Source organism: Micropterus salmoides, unplaced genomic scaffold (genome assembly GCF_014851395.1).
Source record: "Micropterus salmoides isolate LMB-PRFRI ecotype aquatic unplaced genomic scaffold, ASM1485139v1 Ms_hic_scaffold_1616, whole genome shotgun sequence".
Taxonomy (NCBI): Eukaryota; Metazoa; Chordata; class Actinopteri; order Centrarchiformes; family Centrarchidae; genus Micropterus; species Micropterus salmoides.
Genome location: NW_024040726.1, coordinates 1 through 18322, shown reverse-complemented (window position 1 = coordinate 18322; position 18322 = coordinate 1). Strand labels below are relative to the sequence as shown.

The following is an 18322-nucleotide window of genomic DNA, read 5'->3' as shown; positions in this document are numbered from 1 at the left end:
TGCACACTGTACTACACGCTATAGTAGAATCTACTGTACACTGTACTGCACGCTATAGTAGACTCTACTGCACACTGTACTGCACACTGTACTACACGCTATAGTAGAATCTACTGTACACTGTACTGCACACTGTACTGCACGCTATAGTAGACTCTACTGCACACTGTACTGCACACTGTACTGCACGCTATAGTAGACTCTACTGCACACTGTACTGCACACTGTACTGCACACTGTACTGCACGCTATAGTAGACTCTACTGCACACTGTACTGCACACTGTACTGCACGCTATAGTAGACTCTACTGCACACTGTACTGCACACTGTACTGCACACTATAGTAGACTGTACTGCACACTGTACTGCACGCTGTACTGCACGCTGTACTACACAGTGTACTGCACGCTGTACTTTGTACTGCACGCTGTAGTAGACTGAGGTGAGCTCATATACCTGGAGGCTCCTGACCAATCAGCTGCAGCGTCTGGTGTCTGACAGCAGATGGAGTCAGAGAGCCGCCCAGAACTCTGTCTGGCAGGCCCAGCTTCCTCTCAGACTGCAGGCACATCTCTTAAGGTCAGGTCAAAAGGCATTCTGGGTAGTGTAGGAGATCACTAACTGCAGTGTGTGTGTGTGTGTGTGTGTGTGTGTGTGTGTGTGTGTGTGTGTTCAGGACTTCCTGCAGAGGGTGGAGTTGGAGGCGGAGCTCTCTGATTTCTGTCTGAAGTTCGGCTTCGACCTGCTGCTGCTGATGACCATCTCCTTCACTGAGAGCAAAGAGCCAATGAGAGAGCTCGCCGTGTTCAGCCACAGCGCCACCTGCAGGGAAGAGGTACTCAGTGCAGATGCCTGCGTACTGTTGTAGTAGTACTACTGTAGTACTGTATTAGTACTGTTCTACAGGCAGCTGCTGCTTCATCTCTAATTCATTCACGTGTTTTTATTTTAATTTGAGTTGCCGTGACAACCCATGTGTCCTCCCTCCCCCAGATGAGCCTCTACCTGGAACAGGCCCGTAACCCCGCCCTCAACCTCTGTCCAATCAGCAGCCCCCATGCTCACATCACAGCCTATCAGCAAGGTAGACTCTGCCTCCTCTGACCTGCAGCGTCAGAAATCTTTTTGTAACGCACCTGTTTCTGTTAAACCTTAAAGTTCTACATAATTAGGGGCGTGGCCACTTTGACTGACAGGTGTGTCTCACTGCTAGCCTTTATGCTACTAGCTGTCTGTCTGTTGTATCCCAGAATGCATTTCGTACCAACAAACAGTGATGGTGGAAGACAAGACTCACAGTCGGTTCTAATCCTGCTGTTTTAAAAGGTTTTTAGGCGGGAATGTATTTGTTTAAACTTAAAATCTGTGGTGGATTTATTCAGATAAAGTCGAGTTACCAAGATGGCGACGGTTGTTCCATCCACTTTGAGCTTGAACAGCTGTTGAGAAACCTTCCGGTGTTTCCTCTGCACTCATTAAAACATTTCTTTTAACTAAAACGTGTTCTTTGTGCCTCGTTAAAGGAAACAGTCTGGCGTCCCGTAAGAAGCTCCTCCCCATCGTTAAGGACTTCCTGAAGGGGCAGGACGGAGATGGTCGCCCGGGAGACGTGGAGGAGGACGAGTCTCGGGTGCCTCCGACCCCGATGAACAGCCTGGTGGAGGGCTGTCCGCTGGACGCCGGCCTGCCGCACATCAGCGCTCAGGACCTGGAGGAGAAGTTCAGCAAGATGGCGGATAGGCGAGGGAACTGACCTCTGACCTCCGCAGACGTTCACCTTTAAACACGTTCAAATAAAAGTTGCAGCTTCACGCCTGCATGTGATGTCACTTCCTCTGAGTTCACTATAATGAAACACTTCCTGTCGATGTTTCACAATAAGTCTTTCGGGGAAGAGACTCTGTCACTGGAGGGATTTTATTGTGAAACAGGAAGTGATGCAGCAAGAGGAAACAGCGAGCAGAACAGACAAGGCGCTGCAGCAGCTTGAAACACATCCTGCTGACCTTTGACCCCAAACTGCTTTATTGTGTTTGTAACGTTATTGATTCATTATTTTCAACAGTTCATTAAATCTTTTTTAAAAACTGTCAAATTTAACAGAAAAACAGTTTTCACAAAATAAAATCATAAAAATGATCACCAGCAGAACTTCAGCAGTTTGTTTCCAGCCGTTTTGAAGTACGTTCATATAGCGTTACGCTTCCAAACATTTCTCTCGGGGATCCCTGTCAGATTCTGTTTGGCTGATTTGACACGCTGGCGTTTGGCGTTGTAGCCGTGCAGCTGCAGGACGTGGCTTTGCGCTGGTTCAGGTTAGTAATGTCGCCCTGTGAGGTAGCAGTGAGAGAAAAGCAGGTTTACTCTTCTAAAAGCCAGAACAGTCCCACTCACCTGACGAGCCTGTTCCTCTTTGACACTGACGTTTCTGCAGCGTCGGGTTCTGTCGAGGCGGCTTTACTCTCGCGTGTTACGTGGAATCGCAGCCTTTGCTGTTAGAAGATCTTGTTTTATCACACTTAGCTGCATATTATTGCAAATGCAACTGATGTTCGACCCGAGCGAGCAGCTATTAAGTTATTACTAACTAGTCCAACAGGAAGAAGGCCAGCTCGCCGTCTGTCTCTCTCGACACCGACGCCTTTCTCAGCCAGCAGCAGCTGAATGTTGCTTGAAATTTGGGTGGCGAGCTAGCCAATAAAGCTAACCAGCATAGCTAGCTAGCCAACAAAGCTAGCCAATAAAGCTAACCAGCATAGCTAGCTAGCCAACAAAGCTAGCCAACAAAGCTAGCTAGCCAGCATAGCTGAATAAGGTTTTTCATAGCTTAAGCATATTCCTGTTACAGTGAGCAGTTTCATCTCCAGTGATTAGAAAAACATTTTGTTATCTTGATTTGAAAGATTTAGTTGGATCATTTTGAACAGCCAGATTTGCGGTGACCTTCTTTGACTGACAGAACCACTTCTGAGCATGTGCAGAAAGGATCTGGCAGGCGGTACCGATGTGTGCTAGCTAGTACGTTTGCTAACATCAACTCCAGATTTGTAGCTAGCAGCTAAACGTCTGTGTGTGAAACGTTATCACTGACGAGTCGAGCGGTTTGCAACCTGTGGCCCCTCTAGTGGCTCCCCGACTTTGTGAAAACAATTAAATGATTTAACTTTTTTCATATTATGGGCGGCACGGTGGTGCGGTGGTTAGCACTGTCACCTCACAGCAAGAAGGTCGTGGGTTCAAACCCTGGTTGCCCCGGCCTTTCTGTGTGGAGTTTGCATGTTCTCCCCGTGTCTGTGTGGTTTCTCTCCGGGTGACCGTTCTCTCTAAAGACCTGCAGGCTAGGTTTATTGGTTACCCTAAATTGTCCTTAGGTGAGTGTGACTGGTTGTCTGTCTTTGTGTGGCGACCTGTCCAGGGTGTACCCCACCTTGCGCCCGATGTCAGCTGGGATTGGCTCCAGCCCCCCCGCAACCCTGTACGCAGGATAAGCGGTTGACGATGGATGGATGGAACTTTTTTCATATTTACATTTGTCGGGAAGCATTCGACTGTAAAAACATGGAGCATCGAATAAAATGCGTATTAACACTTAATAAACTAAAATGTGCGTCATCGTGCTTCATCGTGGCGCTAAACTCAGTAGCGGTCTGTTCTCAGAGAGCTACAGATTAAAAATCCAAAAATAAAAATAAAGCAGCCAAATAATCCCAACCAGGCTGGAGGCCTCCTGCAGACACTTGGTGGTCAAACATAAGAACGACGGGTCGACCTGTCAGGGAACAGGCTGCAAACTGATGAAAGAAGCTCGCCGTCTGTCCTGCAGCCTCTCAGCTCTTCAACGAGTCAAAGCCAGTCTGATGTTTCCTGTCGCTCTCTCTTCTCGTCTTCTTCAGCTTCTTCTTTCCACACTGAGAACACGGAGAGAACTGTCTACATTATAAACTCTTTGCTTCTTCCTGAACTTGCTGAAGAGTCGCGTTGGTGCCGTAAAGCGTTCCACTGTCATGATAAACGCGCCGAGTCGGCGTCGCATCAAGTTGAGTTTAAAGATGTTTAAGATAAAATTACCACATAATGTTGCTTTAAGTCAAAATTACAGATTATTAAACAATTGAATAAGTCTTGATGCTGAGAAGTGATTTAAAGTCAGAATCTGGAGATTCGTAACGTTTAGGACAGTAAATATAATTTGGAGATAATTAATATAAGTATATAAATTAAGGGACATTTTTTACTATGAGGCAAAATTTTAACTTAAAATTAGTTTTGAGTCAAAACCTCGATCAGAACTTTTCGTCTGTTCGTCAGCTGATGCAGAAGGCGGTCAGTAGGACCCTGAGGACACCCGGCACTTCCTCCTGCTTTAAATAGCCTCAGCAGCCGAGTGGTTAATATTAATGAAGTCGGAGTGAAGCTGACCTGCCGCCTCACCTGGCTGCACAGAGCAGGTGAGCTTCAACCAATCAGACGGCGGCTGTGCTGTGAAATGCAGCCAAACCTGTCGGGCAGAGAGAGAGAAGGCGAGCGAGGGAGAGTCCCATTGAGTCAGAGTGGGAACTTCCACAGAGAGAGAGAGAGTCTGGAGGAAGACAGTCTCTGAGACGTCCAGCTGCTCACATGCTGGTCAGAACACGCCGTGACATCACTGTGACATCATGAGCATCCCCACCAGGCACGCGGACAGGTACGCCGAGGACAGGTACGTTTAACATTGAAAAGTCAAACAGAGATCCTCGGGTTTCACAGCGTGTGTGTGTTGGTTTCCTGTTGCGGCAGAAAGAGGAAGCTCAGCCTCAGCTGGTGTTTCAGTGCAAGCGTCCGTTCTTCCCGACGGTCAGTGAAGGCATCGCTGTGTTGGCTCATTTCATTAAACGTATTTGACAGTTTTAAGTTTCAGAGAAGTAGAAACGCTTCTGCACCTCACAGGTCAGATCTGACGCTGCTGGCTGTTTCCATGGCAACAGATCGTATGTGTTGTGATCCCAGATCAGTTTGTCCACTTCAATAAAGTTTTTTCAGACGAACTCGCGTCGACAGAGAGGAAGGCAGCCTTACTTTAAATAACTCGACTGTCCAATGAGAGTCCATGCAGGCCAGAGACCGATCAGGTGATCAGACGTGTCCCTGAATCTAAAATGAGTCCGAGAGTCTGAATCTGGGCTCCTCGTCTCTGAGTATGTAACTGGTGAACACCTGAAATACCACATCCTCAAACACTGACTTCCTGAAGCTCCCCTGGAACCTTGTTGCCCCTTTACCCTCCTTAAGAAACCCCAAGACCCTCTCAAGAACCATGGAACTAATTCCAGCCCCCCTGGAACCTCTTGAAGAACTCTGTAAACCTGCAGCAGCAGCTCTGGGATTTCTCCAAGGAAAGCTGAAGCTCTTCAGGCACTCATGAAAAAGTCATCAAGAACCCTGAAAAATCCCTCAAGAACTCTTTACGTCCCCAAGGACCCTGGAATCTCCTGGAACCTTGTCAAGCACTTCTGTAACTTCAGGAACCTTGGAACCCCCTCAAGCACCTGAAGACCACCTGCAACCTTCTCTGGAACCCGCTGTAGAACCTGGACAGGAAAGAACACCTGAGAGAACAGGACCCTGCTGAGAGTTCTGGAGTTTCCCAGTCAGACCCTGAAGGCACCACAGTAGAAACACAACCCCCCCGCCCCCTTTGTGTTCCACATCTCTCAGGTGTGGTGACCTGGGTGTGTGTGTCTGCTTCAGTAACAACAAACAGAGGAACAGTAGAGCCCCGCCCCTCCTCACCTGCCCAGGTGAACAATCAGAATCAGAGCGGTCGGGCAGGTTCGTTCAGTCCCATCAGACTCAGATTTTAAAAGCACGACGAGCTGCTCGCAGGATTGAGGAGTGTTACACGCCGACAGGTAACCGGTGAGAGACGCCTGACAGCATCTTTGTGTTTAACAGGAAAAGCAGGAAGAAGCTGGTGTCAGAGAGGGAGCGAGGCGCCGTGGTGACTCGCTGTAAAGTAAACTCGTCCCTTCAGGGCTTCGTGACCTCCAGCAGGTTTTGGTTCCTCAGTAAATAATCTGAGGCCTCCACACAGCCCGTGTTCTCCAGTCCTACAGTCAGAATCACTCCATCGTTTCGAGCGAGCATTTGTTCTGTGGTTCTACTCGCCTTTTTGATGTTTGTGTGTATTTTTGTCTTTTCTATGAATTTAATTTAATTGAATTATTTTATCTCTGGTTGGAGTGGACGTTAGGACGTCCTTGAAGACGAGACAAAGGGCTTAATCCTATAGAACAAACTTCAGCTCCGTGTCCTCCCCGTGTCTCTGACTCAGAACTGATCTGTGGTCAGTGCTGGAGGTCTGCAGTACATTTACTCTGGTTGTGTACTTCAGTATTATTACTGAAACTTCTCAGATGTTTGATATAAAACATGTGAATTAAACTGTTTCTGTCATCATCTAGTAATTATCACAGGGAACATCCCGCTGCGTAACAAGTACTTTTCCTGATTATACTTGTGTACTTTTACTTGCATAACTCCAAACTCTACTGCTGCTGATTTATACTGTATGGGTGTTGTCCCTGCAGGGTTCCCGTAGGGGCCTGGGGCCCCCCCAACATCCAGGACATGGAGCTGAGGGAGGAGTGGCAGGACGACGGCTTCCCCAGGTCAGACTTCACCTTGGTCTGCTCTCTGTTTGTTCGTCTTATCTCAGTTTCTGTGGTTTCCTCTCGCTGCTCCGGCTGGTTCTGCAGCACAAACAGGTTCTGATCCGAGAGATCACGTTAGTATTAAAACTGCACCGTGCTGCGTCGGCCGGTGTTGTTAGAGCACTGCAGCTTTTCTGCATGTAACAGCTGTTTGACACGAAGCTGGTCCTTATCACACTTTATTTGCCAGGTGTGTGGAAACACAGGAGGAATGTGACTCCGGATTAGACTCAGCTCACGATGTTCTTACAGTACACAGTATCTAGTACATAGTATACAGTACACTCACGTATACACACTCTCCAGAAAAGGAAGTATTTTTGTGCCGATGTAGGTGAGTCAGGTGGATATGATATATACAGGCAGTGGTGGACAGTTACTAAGTACATTTACATGTACAAATGAGTTGTACCTGTACAGTACTTGAGTATTTTCTCTTCATGCCACTATCTCCTTCTGCTCCATCTCAGAGGGAGATCTTACTTTACTTTTTTACTTGACTACATTTATCTGACAGCTTCAGTTACTTTGCAAAGTCAGATTTTTAGACAAAACACACAGAGTCTATAAAATACCATGTTATGGAATAATAATTGTGTATATATATATATATATATATACAACAGTAACTGGGGACATTTTACTGCAGTGAGTACTTTTAATACTTTAAGTCAATTTTCCTGATATTTATATTTTTATTGTATTTAATTTTACTTAAGTAACATTTTCAATGCAGGAATTTTACTTGAGTACTTCATTCTCCTCTGTATACAATACGACCAGTAGGAACATCACTGAGTTACAGAATGATTGATGAATAAGAAACAGAGAGCAGGTGGATGTTGGAGTTACTGGGCTGTCAGCTGCGATCAGAGTGAAGGCCTCTGGGTAGAAACTGTGTCTGTTCGTTATGTGTAAAATCTGCTGCTTCTGACTCTGATGTTTAATGTGTTTGGTGTGGTGGTGGGGGTTCAGGCCTCTCCCAGAGGATTGTGGGAGTCCAGAGGAGGTGGAGAGTCCGTCAGGCGGTGAGCAGCGACCAGGTGAGCCTGAAAGTCCTGTTTTGTTTTTCTCCAAATGTATTTGCTTCGTATGAATTGTAGAAAATGATAAACAATAAATAAGAATTCATTATTATTTAGACTGAAGATTTCATGCCGTCAACATGTTTGTGTACAAAGCCTGTTGCAAACTGACTTGAATTAATATAATAATAATAATAATAGGAGTGAAAGATTCTTTCATTCTGATTGAATGTGTAATATGACCCACAAACATACGCAGCATTACTTAATCTATAGTTTCACGTAGCCTAATAATAATGTAGGTTTCACAAATGTGAAAAGTTTCACCACAACAAGGTAAAGTATAGGTATTGTGGATCCATTTGTACAAATGAACTAGTGTTTGTGGATCCACTTTTAAATGTCAACGAGTATTTGTAGATTTATTTGTACTAGTGAACAAGTGTTTGTGGATCTACTTTTAAAAGTCAACCAGTGTTTGTGGATCCATTTGTACAAGTCAACGAGTGTTTTCTGGATCGCTTCCTGTAAGTTTGTGAACCATGTGATATTTGTGACTTCCCTTGTTGTCATGCAGCAGATCTGTAGGACAAATCCACCTGTGAGCCACAGCTGCACTTTAATATGTTCCATGTGTTCATCACAAGTGTATAATATGTTAACACCCAGGAGTGAACAACAACTGCCTTCGTGTTAACACGTTAATCATTTTACATTAACATGTGGTAAATTGAAACTCAGCTTAACCACAGCAAATATAACAAATTAAATATTAATAAATTTAATTATGATCATTTTGCGTATACTTTGTTTACAATTCTCAATAGAAGGCTAATATTGTTTAACCGTTCACACCTTCACGCTGCGTATGTTTGTGGATCATGTTTACATTTGTGGATTGTCTTCTGTCTCCATTCAGAACGTCCATAGGTAACAGTTACGTAAATTTTGACTGAGGGGGGCGCATGTCAGTTACTAACTGAAAACCTTCTCTCCCTCCCTCAGCACCGCCTAACAGCCTCGCCCTATCAGGAACTGTTGGTGGCGGAGCTAAGAAGCGTCTGGCGGCACCGTCACTCAGCCTCACTTTGAGCCACAAAGATTCTATGGACCCGAGCAGTGATGGGTTCTCTGCAGCAGCGCTGTCTGCAACACCGGACGAGACGCCTTCACTCGACATAAACCTGGAGGCTTTGGAGACCCCTTCAGGTAGCGAGTCGGGAACGCTGCCAGATGGCATCTACGAGCTGGAGTGGGAAGGTGAGACTGGCTGACCTCGGACAGCTGGTTAGAGAGATGACACGTATACACAGACTAACATAACTAACATTTTACATTTACAGGCCAAAGCCTCCTACAAGCTTGAGGCAAGATAAACAGAATTACATTAAAAAAGAGAAACAATATTGATTTGAGAGAGAGAACCAATCACAGGGCGGCACATGGAGACACCACATTCACCCTGCAGTAACACGAACGCCTCGTTCAGACCACCAGCCCAGATTCATTTTTTGGCATTTCCAGATTTATTTTTAAAAGTCTGGACACCGCGTTGGTTAAAGAGTTAAGGTCAATTTATACTTCTTTATTTAAACTCTGGCCTCTTTCTGACAGATGACCTACCCCAGATGGGGAGGGGCAGGGCTGCAAGCGTGACCAGGAGCACGATGGAGTCAGAGGGTCTGATGGAGCTGGACCAGGTGGACAGCAGGGGGCGCCGCTGGAGGAAGTTCAGCATCGGTGGACATGAATATCACGTCAACATGAGTGTGCTGGAGCCGTACCTTCAGGTCCTGTCACACGGAGGTCAGAGGTCACACACAGTCACCTGAAACACTTCTGTAGATCCCGTGACAGGAAACGCCCACAGATCAGCTGACTGACTGAACACACCTGTAACACACCTCAACACACTGTAACACACATGTAACACACATGTAAACACTGTAACACACCTGTAACACACATGTAACACACCTGTAACACAACTCAACACACTGTAACACACCTGTAACACACCTGTAACACACTGTAACACACTGTAACACACCTGTAACACACTGTAACACACCTGTAACACCCTGTAACACACCTGTAACACACATGTAACACACCTGTAACACAACTCAACACACTGTAACACACCTGTAACACACTGTAACACACATGTAACACACCTCAACACACTGTAACACACATGTAACACACATGTAACACACTGTAACACACCTGTAACACACATGTAACACACATGTAACACACCTGTAACACACATGTAACACACATGTACACACCTGTAACACACATGTAACACACATGTAACACGCCTGTAACACAACTCAACACACTGTAACACACCTGTAACACACTGTAACACACATGTAACACACCTGTAACACACCTGTAACACAACTCAACACATTGTAACACACCTGTAACACACCTCAACACACTGTAACACACTGTAACACACATGTAACACACTGTAACACACCTCAACACACTGTAACACACATGTAACACACTGTAACACACCTGTAACACACTGTAACCACATGTAACACACCCACTGTAACACACTGTAACACACTGTAACACACCTGTAACACACTGTAACACACCTGTAACACACATGTAACACACATGTAACACACCTGTAACACAACTCAACACACTGTAACACACCTGTAACACACTGTAACACACATGTAACACACCTCAACACACTGTAACACACATGTAACACACATGTAACACACTGTAACACACCTGTAACACACATGTAACACACCTGTAACACACATGTAACACACATGTAACACACATGTAACACATGTAACACGCCTGTAACACAACTCAACACACTGTAACACACCTGTAACACACTGTAACACACATGTAACACACCTGTAACACACCTGTAACACAACTCAACACACTGTAACACACTGTAACACACATGTAACACACTGTAACACACCTCAACACACTGTAACACACATGTAACACACTGTAACACACATGTAACACCCTGTAACACACCTGTAACACACCTCAACACACTGTAACACACCTGTAACACACATGTAACACACATGTAACACACCTGTAACACACCTGTAACACAACTCAACACACTGTAACACACCTGTAACACACCTGTAACACAACTCAACACACTGTAACACACCTGTAACACACTGTAACACACATGTACACACCTGTAACACACCTGTAACACACCTCAACACACTGTAACACACTGTAACACACATGTAACACACTGTAACACACCTCAACACACTGTAACACACATGTAACACACTGTAACACACCTGTAACACAACTCAACACACTGTAACATACATGTAACACACATGTAACACATGTAACACACCTCAACACACCTGTAAACCACCTCAACACACTGTAACACACCTCAACACACTGTAACACACATGTAACACACATGTAACACACCTCAACACACTGTAACACACCTCAACACACTGTAACACACCTCAACACACTGTAACACACCTCAACACACTGTACACACATGCAGCACACTGTAACACACCTCAACACACCTCAACACACCTGTAACACACTGTAACACACCTGTAACACACCTCAACACACTGTAACATACATCAACACACTGTAACACATCTGTAACACACCTCAACACACTGTAACACACCTCAACACACTGTAACACATCTGTAACACACCTCAACACACTGTAACATACCTCAACACACTGTAACACATCTGTAACACACCTCAACACACTGTAACACACTGTAACACACTGTAACACACCTCAACACATCTGTAACACACCTCAACACTGTAACACACTGTAACACACTGTAACACACCTCAACACACTGTAACATACCTCAACACACTGTAACACATCTGTAACACACCTCAACACACTGTAACACACGTAACACACTGTAACACACCTGTAACACAGTGTAACACACCTCAACACCCTGTAACACACATGTAACACACATGTAACACACCTGTAACACAACTCAACACACCTGTAACACACCTGTAACACACCTGTAACACATGTAACACACTGTAACACACCTGTAACACACCTCAACACACTGTAACACACATGTAACACACTGTAACACACCTCAACACACTGTAACACACATGTAACACACTGTAACACACCTGTAACACAACTCAACACATTGTAACACACCTGTAACACACCTCAACACACTGTAACACACCTGTAACACATTGTAACACACCTCAACACACTGTAACACACTGTAACACACCTCAACACACTGTAACACACATGTAACACACTGTAACACACCTCAACACACTGTAACACACATGTAACACACTGTAACACACCTGTAACACAACTCAACACACTGTAACACACATGTAACACACATGTAACACACCTGTAACACACCTCAACACACCTGTAACACACCTCAACACACCTGTAACACACCTCAACACACTGTAACACACCTCAACACACTGTAACACACATGTAACACACTGTACCACACCTGTAACACAACTCAACACACTGTAACACACCTCAACACACTGTAACACACCTCAACACACTGTAACACACCTCAACACCTGTAACACACATGTAACACACATGTAACACACCTCAACACACTGTAACACACATGTAACACACCTCAACACACCTGTAACACACTGTAACACACCTGTAACACACCTCAACACATTGTAACACACTGTAACACACTGTAACACACTGTAACACACCTCAACACACTGTAACACATCTGTAACACTGTAACACATCTGTAACACACTGTAACACAGTGTAACACACCTGCAACACTCTGTATAGATTGATATTTTCTGAGTAGTTGTTGTTGGAAAGAGTTTTATTTGCGGGACACATGAAGTCAGTCGGTGACTCTCATCTGATTGGTCAGGTTACTATGGAGACGAGAAACGCCATCATCCTGTTCACCTCCTGCTACCTGCCGGAGAACACGGTGGAGGACTATGAGTACGTCATGGACAACCTGTTCAGGTGAGTTGACACAGTTGAAACCGGAGAATATGTAAACATGACGTCCACCCGTCTCGGCATGAACGAACTGTGAATGATGTTGTTTTTTGTTTTGTGTTTGTGTGTCCTCCTGCAGGTATATTGGGCACGTTGGACCTGATGGTTTCAGAGAAGTACATCCTGGTCTACCTGTGTGCCATGGCTCCCAGAAACAAGCTGCCGGCCATCAAATGGCTCCACCAGTGCTACACCTCCATCGACCGCAGGTACGCTGCTTTCACTGTCACGCTGACGTTGTTACCTGAGTCTGACGTTTGGGGAGTTTCTGTAAATATCCCGCATAAATAAAACAGGAAATGAAAGAGTCCCAGCTTGTTTCTGTGTGTCCAGGCTGAAGAAGGACCTGAGGGGGCTGCTGGTCGTCCATCCCGCCTGGTACATCAGAGCTCTCATCACTGTGGTCAAACCCTTCATCAGGTCTGCAACACACACACCTGTTCATCTAGCTCACCTGACTACACATACACTGAGGGTTTAAACTCACGGCGCATCCCAGTTCTCTTATTTACGTTTTCTTGCTTCTCGCTTCAACCGAAAGGCGTTCTGGTCGGCCATCTTGCAGGCCGTGCCAAAGCTCTTATTTCTGCTCTGACGATCGAGGAGATGCGTCCTGACACGCCCCCTTGTTGGATATAAGTTATTGATTGAACGCTGCAGCTGATCACATACAGACGTCGCTTCAGAAGACGCTTCAGAGGAGAGGACGCCTCTGAAATGTTGACGGAACTTGTGCATAACAGAGACCAGTGTTCCCCCTGTGTTCAGCACACCACTGCTGCAGAATGAATAACCTCCCTGCTTAAATGTCACACAATCATTAGTATCAATGCACAAGTGATGATTTTAACTCGCACACTGTGCGAGCATGGCGACATTGAACGCCTGGCAGCTCTCTATGTGAGGCCGAGCAAATGAGAGAGAGCGAGCGGCAGAACGTGACGGTGAAAGTTTGCGGAGGAAAATATTAGCAGGAAGTTTCAGTCTGGCAGTAAAGCTGCAGTGTGTCGTTTCCCCAACAGCTGGAAAGCTAAAGGCGGTTAGCGCGAGATGCCCAGAGATTCCCACCCCTCGACAATACGATCGACTTTAATCATCAATAACTGTTTAGTTTTCCAACAGAGAAATCTCACAGCCCTGCCAGTGTAGATGGAGACCAACCTGAAACATCAAACACCTCAGAGATTGTAGAAGAGAACGCCTAAATTATTTACACACATTGAAAGGTTGTGATTTCAACATTACGGCCTCTCATCTGTCCTGCACATCCTGTTTCACAGCTGCTAGTTGTTCAGATGTTTTTATTGAAGGAGGACAGGATGGGATCTATCGTTGTGTTTTTGTTTTGCACCGTGGCTTCACGTTGGTTTCGAGAATTGAAGAATTTTACTGGTATCGACTGCTACGTTGGGGCGGCTGTGGCTCAGGAGGTAGAGCGGGTTAGCCGTTAATCGGAAGGTCGGCGGTTCAATCCTGGCTCCCCCTGGTTGCAAGTCGAAGTGTCCTTGGGCAAGATACTGAACCCGAATTGCCCCTGGCGGCTGTTCCGCCAGTGTATGAGTGAGTGTGAATGTTAGTTTCCGTTTGAGCACTTAGGCTCAGTGTATGAATGTGTGTGACTGGTGAATGCAGATGTAGTGTAAAAGCGCTTTGAGTGGTCGAAAAGACTAGAAAGGCGCTATACAAGTACGGAGCATTTACATTTACATTTCTTGTATCATGACATCCCTAACATAGAGACGGCACACACCAAGAACAATAATGTTCTGTCCGGTTCCTGTCCACTGACTCTCTGTCGTCCACAGCGAGAAGTTCAGCAGGAAGATTCGGTTCATCCAGACTCTGCAGCAGCTGTCCGAGATCATCCCCACAGAACGTCTGCAGATCCCCGATGCAATACGACAGTAAGGACGCCGCTGCTACTGTCCACTTCTACTGTCTGGTTCTTGTTCTACTGATTGTTCGACTTTCTCTGTTCGACCATCGATGTTCCACTGTCTCTGTTCTACTGTCTCTGTTCTGCTGACTGTTCTGCTGTCTGTTCCACTGTCTCTGTTCGACCATCGATGTTCCACTGTCTCTGTTCTACTGTCGCTGCTCTACTGACTCTGTTCCTCTGTCTCTGTTCTGTGCACTGTTCTACTGTCTCTGTTCTACTGTCTCTGTTCGACCATTGCTGTTCTGCTGTCTGTTCGACTGTCTCTGTTCCACTGTCTCTGTTCCACTGTCTCTGTTCTACTGTCTCTGTTCTACTGTCTCTGTTCGACCATTGCTGTTCTGCTGTCTGTTCGACTGTCTCTGTTCCACTGTCTCTGTTCCACTGTCTCTGTTCTACTGTCTCTGTTCCACTGTCTCTGTTCTACTGTCGCTGCTCTACTGACTCTGTTCCTCTGTCTCTGTTCTGTGCACTGTTCTACTGTCTCTGTTCCTCTGTCTCTGTTCCTCTGTCTCTGTTCTACTGTCGCTGCTCTACTGACTCTGTTCCTCTGTCTCTGTTCTACTGTCGCTGTTCTACTGTCTCTGTTCTACTGTCTCTGTTCGACCATTGCTGTTCTACTGTCTGTTGTTCTGATTGTTCAACTTTCTCTGTTCTGTTGATTGTTCGACTGTCGCTGTTCAACCGTCTCTGTTCTACTAACTGTTCTACTGTCTCTATTCTACTGTGTCTATTCTACTGTCGCTGCTCTACTGACTTTGTTCAACCGTCTCTGTTCTGCTGACTGTTTTACTCTCTGATCTACTAACTGTTCTACTGTCGCTGTTTGACTATCTCTGTTTGACCATCGCTGTTCTACTGTCTCTGTTCTACTGTCTCTGTTCGACTGTCTCTGTTCGACTGTCTCAGTTCTACTGTCTCTGTTCGACTGTCTCAGTTCTACTGTCTCTGTTCGACTGTCTCAGTTCCTCTGTCTCTGTTCTACTGTCGCTGCTCTACTGACTCTGTTCCTCTGTCTCTGTTCTGTGCACTTTTCTACTGTCTCTGTTCTACTGTCTCTGTTCGACCATTGCTGTTCTGCTGTCTGTTCGACTGTCTCTGTTCCACTGTCTCTGTTCTACTGTCGCTGCTCTACTGACTCTGTTCCTCTGTCTCTGTTATACTGTCGCTGTTCTACTGTCTCTGTTCTACTGTCTCTGTTCGACCATTGCTGTTCTACTGTCTGTTGTTCTGATTGTTCAACTTTCTCTGTTCTGTTGATTGTTCGACTGTCGCTGTTCAACCGTCTCTGTTCTACTAACTGTTCTACTGTCTCTATTCTACTGTGTCTATTCTACTGTCGCTGCTCTACTGACTTTGTTCAACCGTCTCTGTTCTGCTGACTGTTTTAATGTCTCTGATCTACTAACTGTTCTACTGTCGCTGTTTGACTATCTCTGTTTGACCATCTCTGTTTGACCATCGCTGTTCTACTGTCTCTGTTCGACTGTCTCTGTTCGACTGTCGCTGTTCTACTGTCGCTGTTCTACTGTCTCTGTTCGACTGTCTCTGTTCGACTGTCTCTGTTCGACTGTCGCTGTTCTACTGTCTCTGTTCTACTGTCTCTGTTCTACTGTCGCTGTTCTACTGTCGCTGTTCGACTGTCTCAGTTCTACTGTCGCTGTTCTGCTGACTGTTCTACTGTCACTGTTCTACTGTCGCTGTTCTACTGTCTCTGTTCGACTGTCTCTGTTCTGCTGACTGTTCTACTGTCTCTGTTCTACTGTCTCTGTTCTACTGTCTCTGTTCGACTATCGCTGTTCTACTGTCTCAGTTCTACTGTCTCTGTTCTACTGTCTCTGTTCTGCTGACTGTTCTACTGTCTCAGTTCGACTGTCTCAGTTCGACTGTCTCTGTTCTGCTGACTGTTCTACTGTCTCAGTTCTACTGTCTCAGTTAGACTGTCTCTGTTCTCTGACTGTTCTACTGTCTCAGTTCTACTGTCTCTGTTCTGCTGACTGTTCGACTGTCTCTGTTCGACTGTCGCTGTTCGACTGTCTCTGTTCTACTGTCTCAGTTCTACTGTCTCTGTTCTGCTGACTGTTCTACTGTCTCAGTTCTACTGTCTCTGTTCTGCTGACTGTTCTACTGTCTCAGTTCGACTGTCTCAGTTCGAATGTCTCTGTTCTGCTACTGTTCTACTGTCCAGTTCTACTGTCTCAGTTCTACTGTCTCTGTTCTGCTGACTGTTCTACTGTCTCAGTTCTACTGTCTCTGTTCTGCTGACTGTTCTACTGTCTCAGTTCGACTGTCTCAGTTCGACTGTCGCTGTTCGACTGTCGCTGTTCGAGTGTCGCAGTTCTACTGTCTCAGTTCGACTGTCTCTGTTCTGCTGACTGTTCTACTGTCTCAGTTCTACTGTCTCTGTTCGACTGTCTCTGTTCTGCTGACTGTTCTACTGTCTCAGTTCGACTGTCGCTGTTCGACTGTCGCTGTTCGAGTGTCGCAGTTCTACTGTCTCAGTTCTACTGTCTCTGTTCTGCTGACTGTTCTACTGTCTCAGTTCTATCTGTCTCTGTTCTGCTGAATGTTCTACTGTCTCAGTTCGACTGTCTCTGTTCGACTGTCGCTGTTCAACTGTCGCTGTTCGACTGTCTCTGTTCGACTGTCTCTGTTCGACTGTCTCTGTTCTGCTGACTGTTCTACTGTCGCTGTTCTGCTGACTGTTCTACTGACTGTTCTACTGTCTCAGTTCGACTGTCTCTGTTCGACTGTCGCTGTTTGACTGTCTCTGTTCGACTGTCTCTGTTCGACTGTCTCTGTTCGACTGTCTCGTTCTGCTGACTGTTCTACTGTCTGTTCTGTTCTACTGTCTGTTCTACTGTCACTGTTCTACTGTCTCTGTTCTGCTGACTGTTCTACTGTCACTGTTCTACTGTCGCTGTTCTACTGTCTCAGTTCTACTGACTGTTCTACTGTCTCAGTTCGACTGTCTCTGTTCTAATGTTTCTCTTTTTGTGGTTCTCCCGCACTGTAAACTGCGGTTGATGTTGAACTGTCGCTTGTGTCCTGCAGGTTTGATGAGAAGCTGAACAGATGACGATCACAGACTGGATCGATCCTAAAGGTCAGAGGTCATCAGACTGAGCGCCTCCTGCTGATGACCTTTGACCTCCTGCCTTTACAAAGACTCTGGGTTTATTTACTGTCTGTCTTTAATCAGGGGGGGCCGTCTGGTTCTCCTGCAGCTTCGGACTCATTTCAGCTCTGAACCTTTAAGCCGCCATGTTCTATCCTAAATCGTCAAACTGGGCACAGGTCGGTGGTGTAACTGTGACTCCACCCCCCACCGTGTGTCAGGTAGATGGAGCTCAACAGCTCATTTTAAACTCTGCAGGAACCAACCCGTCTTAAAAAGGAACGTGTTGCAGGTGTGTTGATGATGTCGCCTGTAGAAGACCTCCGCTGTCAGCTGCAGCAGGGAGAACAGATGTTTCTGTATCAGCACCTGCTGCACTAACGTACCTGTAATAAAAGTATCGATCAAACCTTTTTACCAGATCACCCCTGTTCTTCAC

At 45.8% G+C, this 18322-nt stretch overlaps 2 protein-coding genes across 2 annotated transcripts; both read left to right on the top strand.

The window, feature by feature from the left end:
• Positions 1-612: 612 nt before the first annotated feature.
• Positions 613-1819, top strand: LOC119906460 (exopolyphosphatase PRUNE1-like; the record flags this gene model as incomplete). Its single annotated transcript, XM_038723883.1, has 3 exons — positions 613-837; positions 996-1086; positions 1526-1819. Coding segments are annotated over 3 exons (546 nt in total), but the record flags the coding sequence as incomplete, so codon positions are not given.
• A 2536-nt stretch (positions 1820-4355) lies between these two features.
• Positions 4356-17968, top strand: LOC119906461 (BCL2/adenovirus E1B 19 kDa protein-interacting protein 2-like). Its single transcript, XM_038723884.1, is given in 11 exon segments — positions 4356-4701; positions 6569-6649; positions 7667-7734; positions 8722-8976; positions 9331-9522; positions 12693-12705; positions 12707-12795; positions 12909-13038; positions 13163-13249; positions 14635-14733; positions 17820-17968. Coding segments are annotated over 11 exon segments (1083 nt in total). The 5' UTR covers positions 4356-4657; the 3' UTR covers positions 17845-17968.
• The last annotated feature ends 354 nt before the right edge of the window (positions 17969-18322 follow it).